The following is a 19,393-nucleotide window of genomic DNA, read 5'->3' on the forward strand; positions in this document are numbered from 1 at the left end:
GTGTTTTATTTCGATGAAAAATACGTTTTTTTCGAAATTCTGAGTACGCCATCAGCTCGGCCGTCTAATTTTACATAAAAGTCCTTTTGACACCAAATTTCTATCTCATGACCGTTTCAGGCTGCAAATTATTGAAAAACACCTCTTTTTTCGCATGTTCAAAAATGGAAGGGGTCGTACCGCCCCTCCGTCACGACATATCAAAAAACGGACCTTGGATTCGTGATCAGGGACAAAAGTTACCCCTTAGGACAAAGTTTCACGCAAATCGAATAGGGGTCGGGGCAAATTTCCCGATTTCGTGTGAGTTGGTAGAGAATTACCCCAATGTCAGTTGTCGATGTGCTTTCAATTTTTTCTATATTTTTTATTTAACTTAGCAAAATTGTAAAAAAGAATCGCCATAGCTAAATCATCACTCAAAAACGCCCTTTTTACTCTCCTAAACTTAATATAAAACTTATTTTTTGCACTAAAACTGTTGAAAGTTTACATATGAACTAATGTAGTGCTTTGAATAACATGAAATAAGTTGACATTTTCAAAAAAGATAATTAATCTTTTCAATTGGTAGCTAAAACTATATTATTTGAAAAACTGATTTTTGAAATTATTTTTATGAACCGTTTTTATGAAAACTATTTTTTAAATGTTTAAACTAACATTATTTATTATTATTATATGAATGAAACGTATTGATAACAAACTTGAATTTTTAATGACCTTTTTTTAACCTTCAAAAAATTGTGGAAATCGAATCCTTTTTGTTCCTAAATAATTTTTCTAGTAAGTTCAGCTTTCGTGTTTGTTAAATATTTGTTATTTTGCAACTAAATATTCTAGCTATCAATGTTACTCGGGCTAAAAAAATTCTAAATCATAAGAAATCAGTAATCAGAAGATAAAACTCCCATTCCTAGCAGGGAATTTATTTAGGTAAGAGAAGCCGATGTTTGCGTTTTTTAACGTTTGGATATTTATAATATTGCGGGAAGCAAATTCCATAACTCTAAAAAAAATCAAGGTGTTATTAAGATTGAATTGTCCAATTACCCTTTTTGAATGTAATGCAACACTTGAATCTTAAATTTAGGTAAATTCAAAAATTCGGTCGTGATTTCTTTCTTATTATGCACTCAATTTAATTCCGTTGTTAATGTTGGACTTGTGCTTGCACGTTTATAAACTTTTTAACTAGTATATTAAGCACGATCTTTCGTACTTCTCTCGACTTTGGTCCACCCTCAATGAACCTCAAAAGAAGACGTGTGCCCCCTCAAAAATCCCAACTTGGACCCAAAAGAGCCACTTTCTGCTCTTTCGCCTTCCAAAGAAAGCCAAAATCCCAAGAGCCAACAATTCAACTCACTTCTCTTCTTCTTATTTTTCTCACTTTCTCACTCTCTCACGATATAATACCCTAATCGTGCCAGACTACATGTCTCCGAGCTGTTGCCGCCACCGCCGGCGAGTCCTTTTTCGTCCTTCTGGCATGTATACAACCCGGCGGGAGGTTCCGTTCCTTTATTTCTTGTGAATACCACCACCACATTGATATGATGTTTTATTCAGATTGACAACGGGGACGGGAGACGATTGCTAACTGAGTCAGTCACCGCCGCCGGCGGGACCAGCTTTTTCCGAGGAACTGATCCACTGCAAAGCAGTGGGTTAATTTGGTGGAAAATTTCAGAATTTAAAGTACCATGCGTCCCCATGAAATTCAATGAAACATTTTTGATTTGATGGAGTCACATGATGTTTTGAAATTTATCACAAAGCAAAATTACAATCTGCAATATTTCACGATTTAATAGCATGTCCAACCCTTTTACCCCCTCAAAAAAATATAATTCATCATCAGAGTCACACCTGGAAGCAGCCGGAAAATGGCTCGCTAGGAGATTTCCTTTTTTCTCCTTTTTCCCTTTTTTTCTGCCAATTCCCCAGTGCGGAAACAACACTTTTCCAGCCCATTCATAACACAGTGAATTATGCAACCACCACCAGGCCCGTGTGTGTTACCACATGGCTACTCACCGTTGGGAAACTTTTATACATTTACAATTTTTGGTTTGCTTGTATGGTAATGTTGGGTATGGAATGGGCAAAATGTTTTTTCACGCTCAAAATTTTTCAGTTTTCATGGGATCATACAACACAAACAGAAATTTCACGATATTCCGAATAATTCTAAAATTTAGAACGGTTTTAATAAGATAACTTTTTTTGGTCAAATCACGTTTGTTTATTGTTTTATGAAACTAAAAAACATAAAATAATAAAGTTCGTAACTCGAAGAACAACTAGTTTGTACAAATCACACCAATTTACCTAACGAACCACCCTAATTAGCATGAAACCCACGTTCCTACCTCTGCTGGTCACGTTTTTAGTTATGGTTCGAGATGAGCCTGCTGATGCTGCTTCTTTATCTTTGTATCTCTCGTACAACACTTCCTTTGTACCATTGTGGGTGTACAATTATTTTCCTAACAGCAGATGCTCTGTGTGCTGAACTAGGTCTTATTTTATAAAGTCTCTACGAGCGTCGACAACGAGCGACGAACTCTAATGAATTGGAACCGCGAGAAAGTACTAAAAATAAGCGTGAATGAAATTCTTGTTGACATTTGGAACAAAATTCCTAGTAATGCTATCACTGTTTTCAAAAGCAATTGTTTGGAATTCGCTGAAAATTGATTAGGCAGTTAATGGAAAATGGTGGGAAAATTTCTTTCCGTGCAAGCACCGCTAGCACTAGCAGCAAGAAACTAACGAGCCCAAACGAAGGAGGATAAAATTTTCCAGATCTAAGAACTCTGGCAAATGCCACCACACTAACTGACTGACAGCGTTTCCTTTGTCTTGATTCCGCAGAATAATGGCTGAATATTTCATGTGCAAACGCTTCATGTCATGAATAGAAATTAGATTTCGAGCAAATCTGTGTGTGGTAAATTTTTAAACATCAAGCAAAAATAAACTATTCAGATTAAGCCTTTCCATATTTGTTTACGGTTTCAGATGCAAATGGCACTTTGATTGATAAAGCCATCAACAAGTTTCTTGCTGACCGAGAAAATTCGAAAAACAAATAAAAATGCAAATTTTTAGTTTAACATTTATCAGCTTCAGGCTGATGGCGCTTTGCTCGAATATGCATTTCAGAGACATGACCGTTGTGGGATTTCTCTGGGGGCAAAATATGACCACAGAACATGGTGTTGATACCATTGCAAACTTTCAACTGTTGGACAGAAAAAAAATTGATCGGATACGATGGCCTGCACAGCATTGTGCGGAATTGCTCGTTATTTGAATATTCAAATTGTTTGCCATGGGCTAGACATGAATGAGTGAACAAAATCTTCACAGCTGTGCACTTTCAACTGTGCCAATCTGTTTTGACTTAGGATCAAATGCGATTTCACTATTTGTTTATACATCCATAATTGCTTAAGGACAAGAAATGAGGTTCAAATTTAGATTTCAAATATAATATCAAAGTCGAGACAAACACATATTTACCAAACCTTGATCAAATATTTAGTCAATGTCAGAACTTAAGCAACTAGCTTTTTAAGTTCTTTATATGAATTCCCGAACAGACGGTAATAACTAAATTCATGCCATTTCAATAACAAATACTGTTAAAATAACAGAAAGTGTTATAGAATAATCTTGAAAAATCCATTTTTGCATAATAGTTCAATAACAGTTTATGTTATCATAACAAAAATTGTTATTGGTCTGATATTGAATGACAGCAAAAACAACTTGAGAATTACATTTTTTGTTATAGAAGAATAAATCCAAACGTTATTGGGATGATCGGATTAGTTGTTAAAATAACAAAAAATAATAACAAAGATTTGTTCGAAAAATAACGTAAAATGTTTTTAGTCTGTTATTACAATAACAATCCAATAACAAAAAAAATCATAACGGCGAATAACAAATCTTGTTATAAATAACATAAAATGTTATTGGCCTAGTATTTTCAAATAACAAAGAATGTTATTTCCAAGTTATTTCCGTCTACTCGGGTTACAGTGGACTCTCTGGCTGTCGATCTTCTTGATATCATATTGCTCCAGCGGTCAATAAATTTTCCAGTCCCTTCGAACAGATTGCTTTGATTTTTCGTTTTATAATTTGATAACTCCCACTCTCGACGGTCCCTTCAATATCGACAACGAGAGAGTCCACTGTATTTGACTTTTTAAATATTTTAATTAGTTGCCATGTGCCAGGCAAAACATTGAATTTTTTTTTTGTATGCACAAAAATACCACAGCTGTTAAGGAGCCATCACTTAATCATATTTAGTTATTATAGTTTAATCAATATAAAACACTCAAAAACACTACCAGCATGCAATACAAAATTTATCTAATAAATCCAGTAAGATTAAAAATGAGAATTACAAAAACATACATTTTTGAAGTAATTTTTGGGTTTTTTCCCACTAGCGTGTCAAGCTCTTTGAGGAAGGTGGGGCAATAATATGGACGTTTTGAAATTACGTCATTCATGGATACCCCCTGACCAAATTTAGAACAAATTTCTGAGGATGGTTGGACAGTTGCCCCATGTTGGCGCACCCTGTGCATGCTGGTGGTGTTTCTCGATAAATAATGAATAAATAAATAATACTAATAATTATTTATAAATTAATATTTAAATAAAAATAATTTCACTTTCCGAAAAATTATGAAGTTTGAAACTTTGGTGTCTTTAAAAAAATTGCTGCAAATGAGAAGAGGCAAATTTTGGTTTGGTTGAAAATAAGGTTGGTTCACGGTTAGGGTGATTTTGAAAATATAACTTTTCAAAATTATTTTCGGAATGTTTTGTCTCTCTAAAAAAACTATTAGGCCCGCGTTAAATTGAAGAGAAAAGTGATGTTCGGGAAGCTGTTCCTAATGATAGTTAAAAAAAGTGCTTCGATTTGGCTCAAATCTGGACTGAAGGTTTCTTGGCCGAAATAAGACCCGTATTTTTTTTGTTTGGCCAATAGGGTGACCAACGCCGATTTAGGGTGGTCCGTCAGGGAACCACCAGTCCAATTTTAAGCCAAACCAATGCATTTTTTTTCTTTAACTTTCATATGGAACTTCTGTATAATTTAACTATCTTGAAAAGCAGGTTGTACTTGAAAGGGGACATTTAGCACTACAAAAGCTGAAAGAATCTCTGGGGTATTTTCCATGAACGTGAGACATCTTCACCTGAATATGTCTTATTTTCAAGGGAAAAGTGTATGGGACCACTCTCATGAAATTCGAAAATTGTTCAACTATATGTTTTTCCATGTAATTTTTCCCCGCTAAATCTGAAATTGTCTTCAGAAATGAGCCAAAGCATCAATAAATCGATTTTTGGTCGTATTTTGGGTTTTTACGTCTTTGACAAAGTTGCTTGAATTGGCAAGCCAGACAGACAAAAAAAATCATGAAAAGTTAGATTTTCAGAACCACCATAATCGTGAACCACTCTAATTTTAAACCAAACCTTAAGTTTTTTATGAGGTTCATGTACCACAAAAAATACAAAAAATAATAATTTCAGTTCGATTTAATTTAAAAATGGGGATTTTATGCTTCTTGGATTTTTTGTGCTTTATCTCCACTAAGTTTGTTTAATGTGAAGGAATTTAACATCTTTATATAAATTTCTCAAGAACATTTTTTCCTTTTTTATAAATAAAACTTTTGTGAACTAAATTTTTAGTGCTCTAAAAAATTAATTGAAGAAAATGGGAATTGCGTGTATCTATATTTTACAGAAAATTCCTAGTCATTACCAACACCTTTGCCGAAGATACCAAATCTATCCGAAAAACTTTTTTCAAGATACTGATTTGGGTATATTAACACTGGAACGCCCAACGCATGTCCAACTTACACGGACGCCCAAGCCTCCCAAAAAAGTTGGAACGTACTTCAACACGCTCGTTCTCGGGCATTACTCAACCAATCGGGACGACTCTTGATTCCAGTGATTTGTAAGAATGTCTAGATGATCCTAAAATTTGGCAGAACTTGATTTGAGCAAATCCATAATTTCTGCGACCGAAAACATCGTTCTAACTTTTTTAAACGACTGCCTCCGCGGAATATTTTGCGATTTTTTTGCACTTGAATAAAAGTTGGAACGATGTTTTTGATCGCAAACGTTACAGATTTGATCAAATTAAGTTCTGCAAAGGTCTAGAATCATCTAGACATCCTAACAAATCACTGGAAAGAAGAATCATCTTGATTGGTTGAGTTATGCCCGAGAACCATTGAGTTGAAGTTACCGTTCCAACTTTTTTGGAGCCTTGGGCGTTGGAATGTTAACATGCCCTTTTTGAATTAATAAAAACACGATAATTGAGGAGTTGAATGCCTGATACAATGCTAAATAAATATTCTCAATAAATTTTTCATTGCCAAATTATTGGCTGTTCCTTAAAGAATCGAGTAGATTTACTGAAGACAAAAGTTACAAAATAAATACAAAATAATAAATAAATATTTTAAAGCATGTTTCATTTTTCAGCTCAATGACCCATAATCGTTTTGAATAATTCGAAAAACCGAATCTTGACTTCGGATAAAACGGACTTAATAAAAACAAATAATTTTTTGTATTTTTTAATCCGGCTGAAACTTTTTTTGTGGCTTTGGTATGCCCAAAGAAGCCATTTCGCATCATTAGTTTGTCCAAATAATTTTCCATGCAAATTTGGCAGCTGTCCATACAAAAATGATTTATGAAAATTTAATAATCTGTTTCTTTTGAAAGAATTCTTTGATCGTTTTGGTGTCTTCTTATCTTTTTATACTATTTTTAGAAAAGTTTTGGATTGCAAATTCAATTTTACAACGAAAAATTAAGTTGAAAAATATTTGCGATCAATATTTCGATTTTTTCAAAACATCAGTATTGATTCAAAAAATCATAACTCGGGCAAAGATTTTTTAACCGTTCTGAAAATATCTGAAAAGTTTGATGTCTCCTAAAACAGATCAGAAAAAAATGAAAATAGTGTTTTTTTTTTTTGAAATCAAGTTTTGGTGACTACTAAAAACTAAAAATTAAAAATCACCAAAATTGTGTTTACCATTTTTTTATTTTTTTCAGTGTTGTCCTTATCCATTTGGATCGTTGTAGGAACTATGCGACACCAAATCGATCACCAAATTCCTTCAAATGATACAGATTTTTGAATTTTCATATGGGTAATTCTCTACCAACTCACACGAAATCGGGAAAAGTTGCCCCGACCCCTCTTCGATTTGCGTGAAACTTTGTCCTAAGGGGTAACTTTTGTCCCTGATCACGAATCCGAGGTCCGTTTTTTGATATCTCGTGACGGAGGGGCGGTACGACCCCTTCCATTTTTGAACATGCGAAAAAAGAGGTGTTTTTCAATAATTTGCAGCCTGAAACGGTGATGAGATAGAAATTTGGTGTCAAAGGGACTTTTATGTAAAATTAGACGCCCGATTTGATGGCGTACTCAGAATTCCGAAAAAACGTATTTTTCATCGAAAAAAACACTAAAAAAGTTTTAAAAATCCTCCCATTTTCCGTTACTCGACTGTAAAAAATTTTGGAACATGTCATTTTATGGGAAATTTAATGTACTTTTCGAATCTACATTGTCCCAGAAGGGTCATTTTTTCATTTAGAACAAAATTTTTCATTTTAAAATTTCGTGTTTTTTCTAACTTTGCAGGGTTATTTTTTAGAGTGTTTTAATGTTCTACAAAGTTGTAGAGCAGACAATTACAAAAATTTTGATATATAGACATAAGGGGTTTGCTTATAAACATCACAAGTTATCGCGATTTTACGAAAAAAAGTTTTGAAAAAGTTACTTTTTGCGTTTCTCTTTGTTTCGTCGTCCGTGTCTGTCGCGGGTGACCATGAACGGCCATGATCGATGACGACCAACTTTTTCAAAACTTTTTTTCGTAAAATCGCGATAACTCGTGATTTTTATAAGCAAACCCCTTATGTCTATATATCAAAATTTTTGTAATTGTCTGCTCTACAACTTTGTAGAACATTAAAACACTCTAAAAAATAACCCTGCAAAGTTAGAAAAAACACGAAATTTTAAAATGAAAAATTTTGTTCTAAATGAAAAAATGACCCTTCTGGGACAATGTAGATTCGAAAAGTACATTAAATTTCCCATAAAATGACATGTTCCAAAATTTTTTACAGTCGAGTAACGGAAAATGGGAGGATTTTTAAAACTTTTTTAGTGTTTTTTTCGATGAAAAATACGTTTTTTCGGAATTCTGAGTACGCCATCAAATCGGGCGTCTAATTTTACATAAAAGTCCCTTTGACACCAAATTTCTATCTCATCACCGTTTTAGGCTGCAAATTATTGAAAAACACCTCTTTTTTCGCATGTTCAAAAATGGAAGGGGTCGTACCGCCCCTCCGTCACGAGATATCAAAAAACGGACCTCGGATTCGTGATCAGGGACAAAAGTTACCCCTTAGGACAAAGTTTCACGCAAATCGAAGAGGGGTCGGGGCAACTTTTCCCGATTTCGTGTGAGTTGGTAGAGAATTACCCGTATATTAACATGCCCTTTTTGAATTAATAAAAACACGATAATTGAGGAGTTGAATGCCTGATACAATGCTAAATAAATATTCTCAATAAATTTTTCATTGCCAAATTATTCGCTGTTCTTTAAAAAATCGAGTAAATTTACTGAAGACAAAAGTTACAAAATAAATATAAAATAAATAAATAAATATTTTAAAGCATGTTTCATTTTCCAGCTCAATGACCCATAAAAGTTTTGTATAATTCGAATAACCGAATCTTGACTTCGGGTAAAACGGACTTAATCAAAACAAATAATTTTTGTATTTTTTAATCCGGCTGAAACTTTTTTTGTGGCTTTGGTATGCCCAAAGAAGCCATTTCGCATCATTAGTTTGTCCAAATAATTTTCCATACAAATTTGGAAAATTTAATAATCTGTATCTTTTGAAAAAAATTTTTGATCGATTTGGTGTCTTCGGCAAAGTTTTAGGTATGGATAAGAACTACACCAGGCCTGCCCAACCTTTTCGGCTCAATTTTCACATTTTTGATCGTCAAAATTACAATTGTTCATTTTTTCATGGTTTTTTTGATGAAATCGGTTCGGTATATTTAAATAAGTCGTTTTTATCTACATTTTACGTCAAAAATCGATCCGGCCCGTGGGCCGGACCGATTTTTCACTTAAAACTAACATAAAAACGACTTGTATAAATATTTTTCCAAACTTTTGGTAAAGTTATGTTCACTGGACATCTGAGAACCGATTCCATCAAAGAAACCATGAAAGAATGAACAATTGTAATTTTGACGATCAAAAATGTGAAAATTGAGCCGAAAAGGTTGGGCAGGCCTGGACTACACTGAAAAAAAATATGCAAGGTAAAAAAAATTGTAATTTTTAATTTCAGCTTTTGGATTTGCAAAAAAATACTATTTTTATACTATTTTAAGAAAAGTTTTTGCTTGCAAATTCAATTTCACAACGAAAACTTAAGTTGAAAAATATTTGCGACCAATATTTCGATTTTTTTCAAAACATCATAACTCGGGCAAAGATTTTTTACGCGTTCTGAAAATTTCTGAAAAGTTTGCATTTGATATCTCCTAAAAAATCAAGTTTTGGTGACAACTTAAAACTGAAAATAAAAAAAATCACCAAAATTTTGTTTACCGTTTTTTTTATTTTTTTTCAGTGTTGTCCTTAACCATACCTACAACTAAGCGACACCAAATCGATTAACAAATTCCTTCAAATGATACAGATTTTTGAATTTTCATATATCATTTTTGTATGGAATTGATCTTTGGTTAAATGAAACTTTGAAATCGAGAGTTCGAATAACAGAGGCTGAACCAAGAGAATCAAACTTCGGATAAGTGAAACATCGGATAATATAAACTTCAGATAATCTAAACTTCGGATAATCATGGCATCAGACAATCGGCTAAACTTCGGAATTGGTCATTTTTTTATTTGACAAAAGTCACTTTTTCTCGACAAAAAATCTTAGTAAATTATTCGAAGAAAAAAATGCATTATATGCACAAGAAATATAAAACCGTAAAACAACAACAAAAGTTTTAATTTTGTCTGGGCCAGGTAGAACGAAAAGATTAAAAATTCCAAATTTGAAGGCCACATTTTTCTGAAAGGCTTTCAATATTTTAGAGGGAATCTACAGTTTTATCAACAGAACTTACAATGTTGCAACTCACGAATTGTACCACATTCGCCCAAAGCATTTTCCAGCACCAAGTTGTAGTTTCCGGCCACAAAACCACACAACATACTAAAATTTGACAAAGTTTTACAAATTCCGCTGCTTGGCGGTGCCCGCGGCCACCATTCAATGCATAGTTTCCGGTTCAGTGACATTCTAGCGCAAATCGCTTTGGGAAAACCGGGGAAAATCGAAAATAGTGGAAAAGGGAAAAGCGGTGGTGACACTTCATTCTGCTTGCTCTGTTTGTGTGTGCGTGTTGTTCCTAGTGCTGTGTTGTTGGGTTCCGGTGTCCCATCGCTCTGCGGTTGTATTTGACCTAGTTGTTTTTTTCTCTCTGTCTCTGTTTTTCCAGTTTAGAATTTGCCACCAAATTGCATTGTTGTTGTGACCCCGCCAGTGGTGCTTCGTTTTTTGCTATCTCTCTCTATATACCATCGTAATTGGAAATTTGTACAACCAGTCCCCAAAATTGTCCACGACTGCATTAGAAACAAATACAAATTAGACCTTCGGAGTTGCAGCACAAAAATAAACAACTCGTAAAAAAACCAAAATCAGTCCGCTAGCTATCTATCCGTCTCGCTATTCATCGTAATTGTCGTCGTTTTCGTCGTCTATAAGTACTCACAGACACCAACCACCTAGAACAAAACAGAACCACATTGAAAAAACCAAACAATAACAGCATTATAATCCCGAAAGCAACCTGCTGCGTACCAGTACGGTGTAAAATTCGCATTTATGAATAAAATTTACACGGAAGAGCGCAAAGTCAAACGATCGATATCATCGTCCATAATGAAAATGAGCCGGGCCCACAGTCAGGACCAGACCAACATTCCGCTGATCGTGACGACGAACGAGGTCGGGGCCAAACCGAGCTCCTCGACCGCCACCAGTCTGGACTCGGCGTTCAAGACCAAGTCCTGCCGGAGCTTCGTCCGCCAGTCCAAGCTCAACAGCGAGCACCGGAACAAGTCCGTGCCGCAGAATCTACAGGTGTGTTTGCGGTTGTGTCTTCCTCGTTTGTGCTTAGAAAATCTAGATTTTGCCACTTTTTTAGCTGAAATAACAAGAAAATTTGCTGAAACTTCAGACCCAGCAAATAATTTTGCTAATTCAACAAAAAGATTGCTAAAATCATGTTTTTTTCGAAAACCCTTGTATGAGAGTGTAATGTGTACGTGCGTATGTGTGACGTCGTTTGTGAACCACCCCTCGCAAACGGAGGAAATGCAATCAACAGTTTGTGACCGTGGTGGCGACGGCTGCGATGGAGAGGTCAGTAGTGCCACGGTCGGTGTGAGGAAATTACCTTTCGGAGTAGAGTAAATGGGTGTAGTGAGTTGATTTGGTGCCCCGACAGGACGTGGACCGTTCGTGGTACTCATGGTTGGTTGCATTTCGTGTGCGCGTGTGTGCTGTTTGTGGGAAAAGTGTAACAAACAAAAAAAAACTTTGAAAATTTCCCCTCAGGATGTGCGAGAAAGGAAAAAAAGGGTGTGGAGCTTGTGAAGTGTTTGTGTGATCTGGCTCTTGTTTGAGGTCGGGGAAAGGGGCATGGTGTCTACTACAGGTTGGAAGTTGTTGTTTGAAGTGAAATCTCTTTATTTAATTTTTGTTATTTTTTTCTTTTCTTTCATTATAAAAATTCGACTAAAGTGAACTGGAAACCCTTTTTTTTCAACTATTGCTAAAACTAGTTAGCCTTGTTATTTATTCAAAAATATTTGAAATCAAAAACGGAACCGAATCAATTTGATTTAATTATTTTTTGCACTTTCAATATTATTGAAACAATATTTTTACTGATTAAAACCATCGAAAAAAGGAGGCTGTTTACACAATTTAAATCGTGTGATACACTTTGTTTAACAGGCATTTTGAGGAATGAGATTCTATTGCTGTTGAATTATAGTCATTAAAGTAAAAAATAAAACTGTTAACTCTCTCTATATGAAAGGCAAGATTAAAAACAATCTATCATATGAAAAAAATATAAAAACATTCGTTTCATTTCATTGAAGATTAAACCAGTTTCTGAAATCAACGTTGGTTCTGAAATTGAAGAAATTTTGAAAAAAAATATGGAAATTCATTGAAAAATAAGTAAATTTCACTTGACTCTGAAGATAATCCATAACGAGGCAAAAAAATGTAAGTTTTGAAATTACATGTCACAATTTTAACATTTAAATGAAAAAAAAGTTTTTAAATCAATTTCATACAAGTTCACTTGTTTTGAAAACAATAAATTTCAAATTATCTAAGTGTTGATGAAAAAGAATTTGCATATTTTTTACGTTTTTGAAAAAAATATATTTTTGCGTGCAAAAACAATGCCTGCTGATTTTAACTGAGGGTAAATCGACTAAGGCTTTGAAATATTTGAATCTGCCTTATTTGATAAAAAAAAGTATTTTATTGTATGTACATTAAGTCATATATTTCAAATTTGTAAGCTTTTTTTATTAAAGAAAATGCTGACAAATTTGAAAAATATAAGAGCAGTTCTTTAGGATTTTGGTCATTCGATTTTTTTTGTATTTTTTTATCCGACTGAAACTTTTTTGGAGCCTTCGGTATGCCCAAAGAAGCCATTTTGCATCATTAGTTTGTCCATATAATTTTCCATACAAATTTTGCAGCTGTCCATACAAAAATGATGTATGAAAATTCAAAAATCTGTATCTTTTGAAGGAATTTTTTGATCGATTTGGTGTCTTCGGCAAAGTTGTAGGTATGGATACGGACTACACTGGAAAAAAATGATGCACGTTAAAAAAAATTGGTAATTTTTTTATTTAACTTTTTATCACTAAAACTTGATTTGCAAAAAAAAACACTATTTTTAATTTTTTTTTATTTTTTGATATGTTTTAGAGGACATAAAATGCCAACTTTTCAGAAATTTCCAGGTTGTGCAAAAAATCATTGACCGAGTTATGAATTTTTTAATCGAAAGTGATTTTTTCAAAAAATCGAAATTTTGGTCGCAAAAAATTTCAACATCATTTTTCGATGTAAGATCAAATTTGCAATCAAAAAGTACTTTTGTGAAATTTTGATAAAGTGCACCGTTTTCAAGTTAAAGCCAAATTTAGGTGACTTTTTTGAAAATAGTTGAAGTTTGAAATTTTTTAAAAATAGTGCACATGTTTGCCCACTTTTGAAAAAAATATTTTTGAATGGGCGTAATATTGAACGTTTGGCCCTTTTGAAATGTTAGTATTGATTTGAAAATTTTGAAAATATTGTTTTCGAAAAGATCGGAAAATTTCATAAATGTTTCATATTTTAACATTGAAAATCGGAGCATTAGTTGCTGACATATAGACATTGAAAAATGGTGGGCTGTTTGGGTGACTTAGAAAACATCAATTTACCTGTTTTTAAACCTTTGCATTGCAATATCTCAGCAACTAAAGGTCGTATTAACAAAGTCCGAAGAAGCAAAATATAGAGAATTTTCTTAGCTTTTCAAAAATATTTTTTTCAAAAGTGGGCAAACATGTGCACCATTTTAAAAAAAATTGAAATCTTCAACTATTTTCAAAAAAGTCACCTAAATATGGCTTTAACTTGAAAACGGCGCACTTTATCAAAATTTCACTAAAGTACTTTTTGATTGCAAATTTGATTTTACATCGAAAAATGTTGTTGAAAATTTTTTGCGACCAAAATTTCGATTTTTTGAAAAATCAGAATAGATTAAAAAATTCATAACTCTATCAATGATTTTTTGCACAACCTGGTATTTTTTGAAAAGTTGGCATTTTATGTCCTCTAAAACATATCAAAAAATAAAAAAAATTAAAAATAGTGTTTTTTTGCAAACCAAGTTTTAGTAATAAAAAGTTAAATAAAAAAATCACCAATTTTTTTCACCGTGTATCAATTTTTCCAGTGTAGTCCGTATCCATACCTACAACTTTGCCGAAGACACCAAATCGATCAAAAAATTCCTTCAAAAGATACCGTTTTTTTTATTTTCATACATCATTTTTGTATGGACAGCTGCAAAATTTGTATGGAAAATTATATGGACAAACTAATGATGCAAAATGGCTTCTTTGGGCATACCGAAGGCACCAAAAAAGTTTCAGTCGGATCAAAAAATACAAAAATCAAAATTGAAGAAAATTGACCGATTCCGTAGAGAATTGCTCATAATTTTTTTTTTTTAATTTTCATTCAAAATGCAATTTTATAATTGTAATTCGGCTATCTTTCTTGTCAAAATGTATTACTGTTCCTAGCATTAAAAAAACAAAATGGCTAAACTAAAAGTTGATAAGTATTATTTAAAGTAAATATTTTATTTCAGATATATTCCAAATTGATATATGGGTCATTCCATCTGAAGCGGAACAGCATTTGAAAATTACCCTCTCCGATCCTGCTCAAATTTGGCAGGGCTGTTGATACTATCAAAACATGCAAGAATCCCGAATTTCATCCAAATCGGACCACCCCCTCCATTTTTGTACCTCCCCAAAAAATCGACTTTTTGGCGATTTTTGACCAAACCTCCTAGTTTCAAATGACGATAACTCAGGAACCACAAATCTTAGAGGGACGGTCTTAGACTCAATTTTGAAGGCAATTGGACGTAGAATCCATTTCCGTGATCAAAATGTTGATTAATTTATTTTTTCTACCTGTATTGCGCAATTGAAAACTTGAAACGGCCGTATCTCAAAACACCCCAACTTATTTTTTTAATTTGACCTCACCATCGTGTTCCCCGGCCAATTTTACATAAGAATCACTTATCGACAGAAATGAATATGTTTCGTTCCAGAGATATCGAATTTTAAAGTTTTGTGTTTTCGAGATTACCTACATCAGCTTCATTCGCTGCATCTGCTAGAAGCACACAGGCGGGCCGATCAATAACTGCTACCTGGTAATTTATTGAAATAATATTTCATCATAAATAATCTTTACCAAATTGGGCAAAAATTAACTGTAAAACACTGTAGGAAACTGAAGTTTAATCGCGAATAATCGCGAAATATCTGCTCAAAAAAATTAATGAAATGAATTTCTGTGCTAACCCACAGGACAGAGCAATAACGACACACAGTAAAGGGCAGAATTGGATTCCGACGAAGTGAGCAGGAAAATGCAATTAATCTTGTTAGTAACACTGAACAATAAGTGTACGATACATTATTGAGTAAAAAATATGAATTAAAATGAATAAAATTTGTTGATGCATTGTACTCTAGTGAAGGACGATCACAAGGAGTAGGTAGGAAAAGGATTTCTGGAAAGTATAAAATTGAAAAATGTAAGCAAATCACAAAGTTTGATCTGCTTCAAAGCGGCTAATTCCCCAAATTTAGTTGCGATGATTTCGACACCGTCCGAACAACAGTGTTTTTTTGTTCTATCACGGCTGCTGTCCTCACGTATGAAGATTTTTTTTAAATTAAATGTAGGTACCTTGACCAAAATCATCTTTCAATCAAATGGAGCTGGCTAACAATATAAAAATTGATTTAATATGATCAATCTGTTAAACCATAAATCAGATTTGCCAAATTATGGTAAAGTGTCAATAGTAAACTATAATAATGATAATAATAATAATAAAGCAGGTTTTGGGGTTTTTGCTGAATGGCACTATTTTGCTACCGCCCGCGATAAAGGCCCTAGTCATGGCCTCGGAGGTACTCTGAAACGGTTAGCAACACGTAAAAAAACGGTGCATTCAAAATAACCCAATAAATATTCCTTTCACAAAAATACATTGATCTAGGTAGGTATCAGCCATTTGAATAAATATTTGCGTAAATTTTTTGAAATTTAAATTAAATTATTCATCTCCCAGAACACCAGGTAGCAGTAATTGATCGGCCCGCCTGTGTGCTTCTAGCAGATGCGGCGAATGAAGCTGATGTAGGTAATCTCGAAAACACAAAACTTTAAAATTCGATATCTCTGGAACGAAACATATTCATTTCTGTCGATAAGTGATTCTTATGTAAAATTGGCCGGGGAACACGATGGTGAGGTCAAATTAAAAAAATAAGTTGGGGTGTTTTGAGATACGGCCGTTTCAAGTTTTCAATTGCGCAATACAGGTAGAAAAAATAAATTAATCAACATTTTGATCACGGAAATGGATTCTACGTCCAATTGCCTTCAAAATTGAGTCTAAGACCGACCCTCTAAGATTTGTGGTTCCTGAGTTATCGTCATTTGAAACTAGGAGGTTTGGTCAAAAATCGCCAAAAAGTCGATTTTTTGGGGAGGTACAAAAATGGAGGGGGTGGTCCGATTTGGATGAAATTCGGGATTCTTGCATGTTTTGATAGTATCAACAGCCCTGCCAAATTTGAGCAGGATCGGAGAGGGTAATTTTCAAATTTGCACTTTTTCGTGCACAGTTGAGATGGAATGACCCATATGCAACGTTAAAAAATGAGTCAGAATTTAGATAGAATAAAGAAAAAATAAAATTAATATGAAAAAAGTATATGTTATTCGTATAACGGAATTTATAAATTTTCGTTTGTCAAAAAAAATATTTAGAAATGATTAGTCTTTATCAATTTATAATTCAAAATTTCATTAATATGAATCGGCCAAATTGTACAAATTTGATATGAAATGAAACAACTTCAAAAATATTATTAATGCCTATCTCGTTGCAAAATATGCTTCAATAATCCTCGCACTGGAAACCTCAGGTTTTTCAGCAAATTTTAAAAATTGCAAGATGCACGCTTTTCTCCAGAAATCTTTTTTTAACAAGTTTACAATTCAAGAAAAAAATGGAAAATCATTTTTTGATACTTTTTAAACGATTATTCAGAAAATTGCCATGAAATTTGATATTTTTTCACATTTCAATTCATAAAATTTTAATGTGCAAGAATAAATAAGGTGAAAGCTTCTACTTAAAGCCCTCTAATAAAATTATTACTTTGGTAGAAAAAAATACGCTAACATTTGCAGCAAACAAAGATACTTTATGAAAAAAGCATTCTTGCTAAATTTGCAATCTTTGAAGAAGCTTTGCTTATCATATTATTCAATCCTCAGCACATCTTTCTAGTTCAAGGGAGTCAGAATATTTCTCAGATTTTAAATGCTTTTAAATGCAAAATTATTCATTGAGATTTTTTTTAATAGATCGCATTCTTAAATTTTGTGTTTTACATTCCTATATTTTTATGGGGAAATTGAGTTCAGGACAGTTGTGCAAAGTAATAAAAGAAACAGAATGACAAAATATTACGAATCGTTGAAAAATATAAAAATAGGTTTTCAAAGTTATTTTTTAATAATAAAAATCAAGGAATCGCAAATAACACATAAGATTTAATATTGATTGCTCTGATTCATTTTGAAACATTGGAAAGATAAGAAAATGTCCTGACACCATTAAATTGCCCAAACCATTTAAATAGGTTATCCAGAAAACATTCTATGTCAAGTATTTTGTTTTTTTCTTCTTTATGACTTTTAGTTTAAAAATTTAGACGAATGATGCGTCTATAGCTGACCAAAAAAATATATGTATCATTTTTACAGTCACATAAAACAAGACCAATCACCAAAATAAGCTGTTTAAAAAAACTAATGTTTTAGTGTATGAAATTACGTTGAAGAAAAGATAACGACTATAAGGAAATATTTAAAATAATACATTAAAGTATATGGTCTGGTCACAAATCAAGTCCAATGTCACGCAAACAGTATTCAAGATTAATTTCAAGTAATAAAAACAAATCTCATCAAATATTTAAAAAAAACTCCACCAGTAGACACCCTGTCCCGCTCAACAGTTCCCTTACAAACGCATTGTTTTCCCCCCATCCCCGGGTCCGGACGTGTGAAAAGCCTTCCCCTCTCCACTAAAACAGGGATTTCCTTTCTGCTTTTCTTCTTCATCTTTCCGCTCTTCGCCGCCGTATCGTTGCTGTCACACACAAACAACAGGCACAAGAAAAATGGTCGAGCGTCAGGCTCAGCTCCGACTCGAAAAAGAACCAGATTAAGGTTGAAAACCATATCTCGACCCACTCGAACCTCAATCTCAACGGACTCAGCAGCGAGAAGGGCGCACTGGGCAAGGAGGTAAATATGACTTGGTGTGGGTGAGAGGGGGGTCAGTGGGGTTAAATCCGATTGCAAGGAAGTGATGAAGCTGTGGAGGGTCAATGTCGAAGAGAAATGTTCAACAGCTATTACACTGCATAACTAATGTACTTCCCCTAAACGAGTGTGACACTCTGTTTATCGTTGTAAGAAGGACCGAGATAGGCAACGTGCATTTCGAGCAAGGCGCCTGTTCTAAGTGCACAGTGCATAAATCCCAACCGCTGTCATTGTCGTGCAAGCAATGTTATGAAATACATTTGCTCCTGAAGGGGAAGAAGGTCGTACTAATTGTACACAGTACAACTAGTTGGAGAGTGAAGTTGCATAAGCTGTTTACCAATCGTATTGTGTAGGGGGGAGTCGCGATTCCAAGGACACAGCAGGGTAAAGGAAAAAAAACATTCGAATTGAACAATTCCAAGAAAAAAATATAGATAACAAATCTCTCACCACATAACCATAATACACTTTTCTATGCAAAAGTAAGCACCAACTGCAATGTCGCTTTCCCAGAATACATCCCCCTGAATAAAATACAGTTCAGAGACAAGAGAGATTCAGTTTATGTCATGTTGTTTTTAACTCATCCGACAGACGGATGTTTGCACACTGTTTCGTCGGAAAATAAGATTTAAATCACTGTGCAAAAATGCTAACTAGTGGGATGCTTCGGAATGTACCATCTTCTTGGAAAAGTTCTGCAATACCTGTCCTGGGAACATATTTCTCGAATTGCAGCAACAAGCGCTGCTCAGGCGAAAATTGGGGAATTCCACATTCAATTTTCAAAAGGTCCTATGTATCTGCATAGGAAACCCATGACTCATAGGTTGTTTTGAATGTTTACTCTAGAATTTTAATTAAATATTTACGCAACTGTTCTGCCACCCGTCACACTGCTAGCAGTCATTAAATTTATGATCAGAGCTGCTGTCACTGTCACCGCAGTGCTCTCGGGTGGGCGGATCCTGGAAGAAAT

General features: G+C 33.9%; 1 protein-coding gene across 12 annotated transcripts in view; it reads left to right on the forward strand.

Annotated features, from left to right (window-relative positions):
• The window catches only part of LOC120419748 (potassium voltage-gated channel subfamily H member 6-like), a 232,904-nt gene that overhangs the window by 145,344 nt on the left and 68,167 nt on the right, over nt 1-19,393 (forward strand). For 7 of the 12 annotated variants that reach the window (XM_039582556.2, XM_039582553.2, XM_039582558.2 and 4 more), the window contains one exon: nt 18,253-18,390. The exons of the other annotated variants lie outside the window; for them this stretch is intronic. In XM_039582556.2, coding sequence (XP_039438490.1) covers nt 18,253-18,390 — 138 coding nt within the window. The remainder of the gene's footprint in view (nt 1-18,252; nt 18,391-19,393) is intronic. 12 annotated transcript variants of the gene reach the window in all.

Source organism: Culex pipiens, chromosome 3 (genome assembly GCF_016801865.2).
Source record: "Culex pipiens pallens isolate TS chromosome 3, TS_CPP_V2, whole genome shotgun sequence".
Lineage (NCBI taxonomy): Eukaryota > Metazoa > Arthropoda > Insecta > Diptera > Culicidae > Culex > Culex pipiens.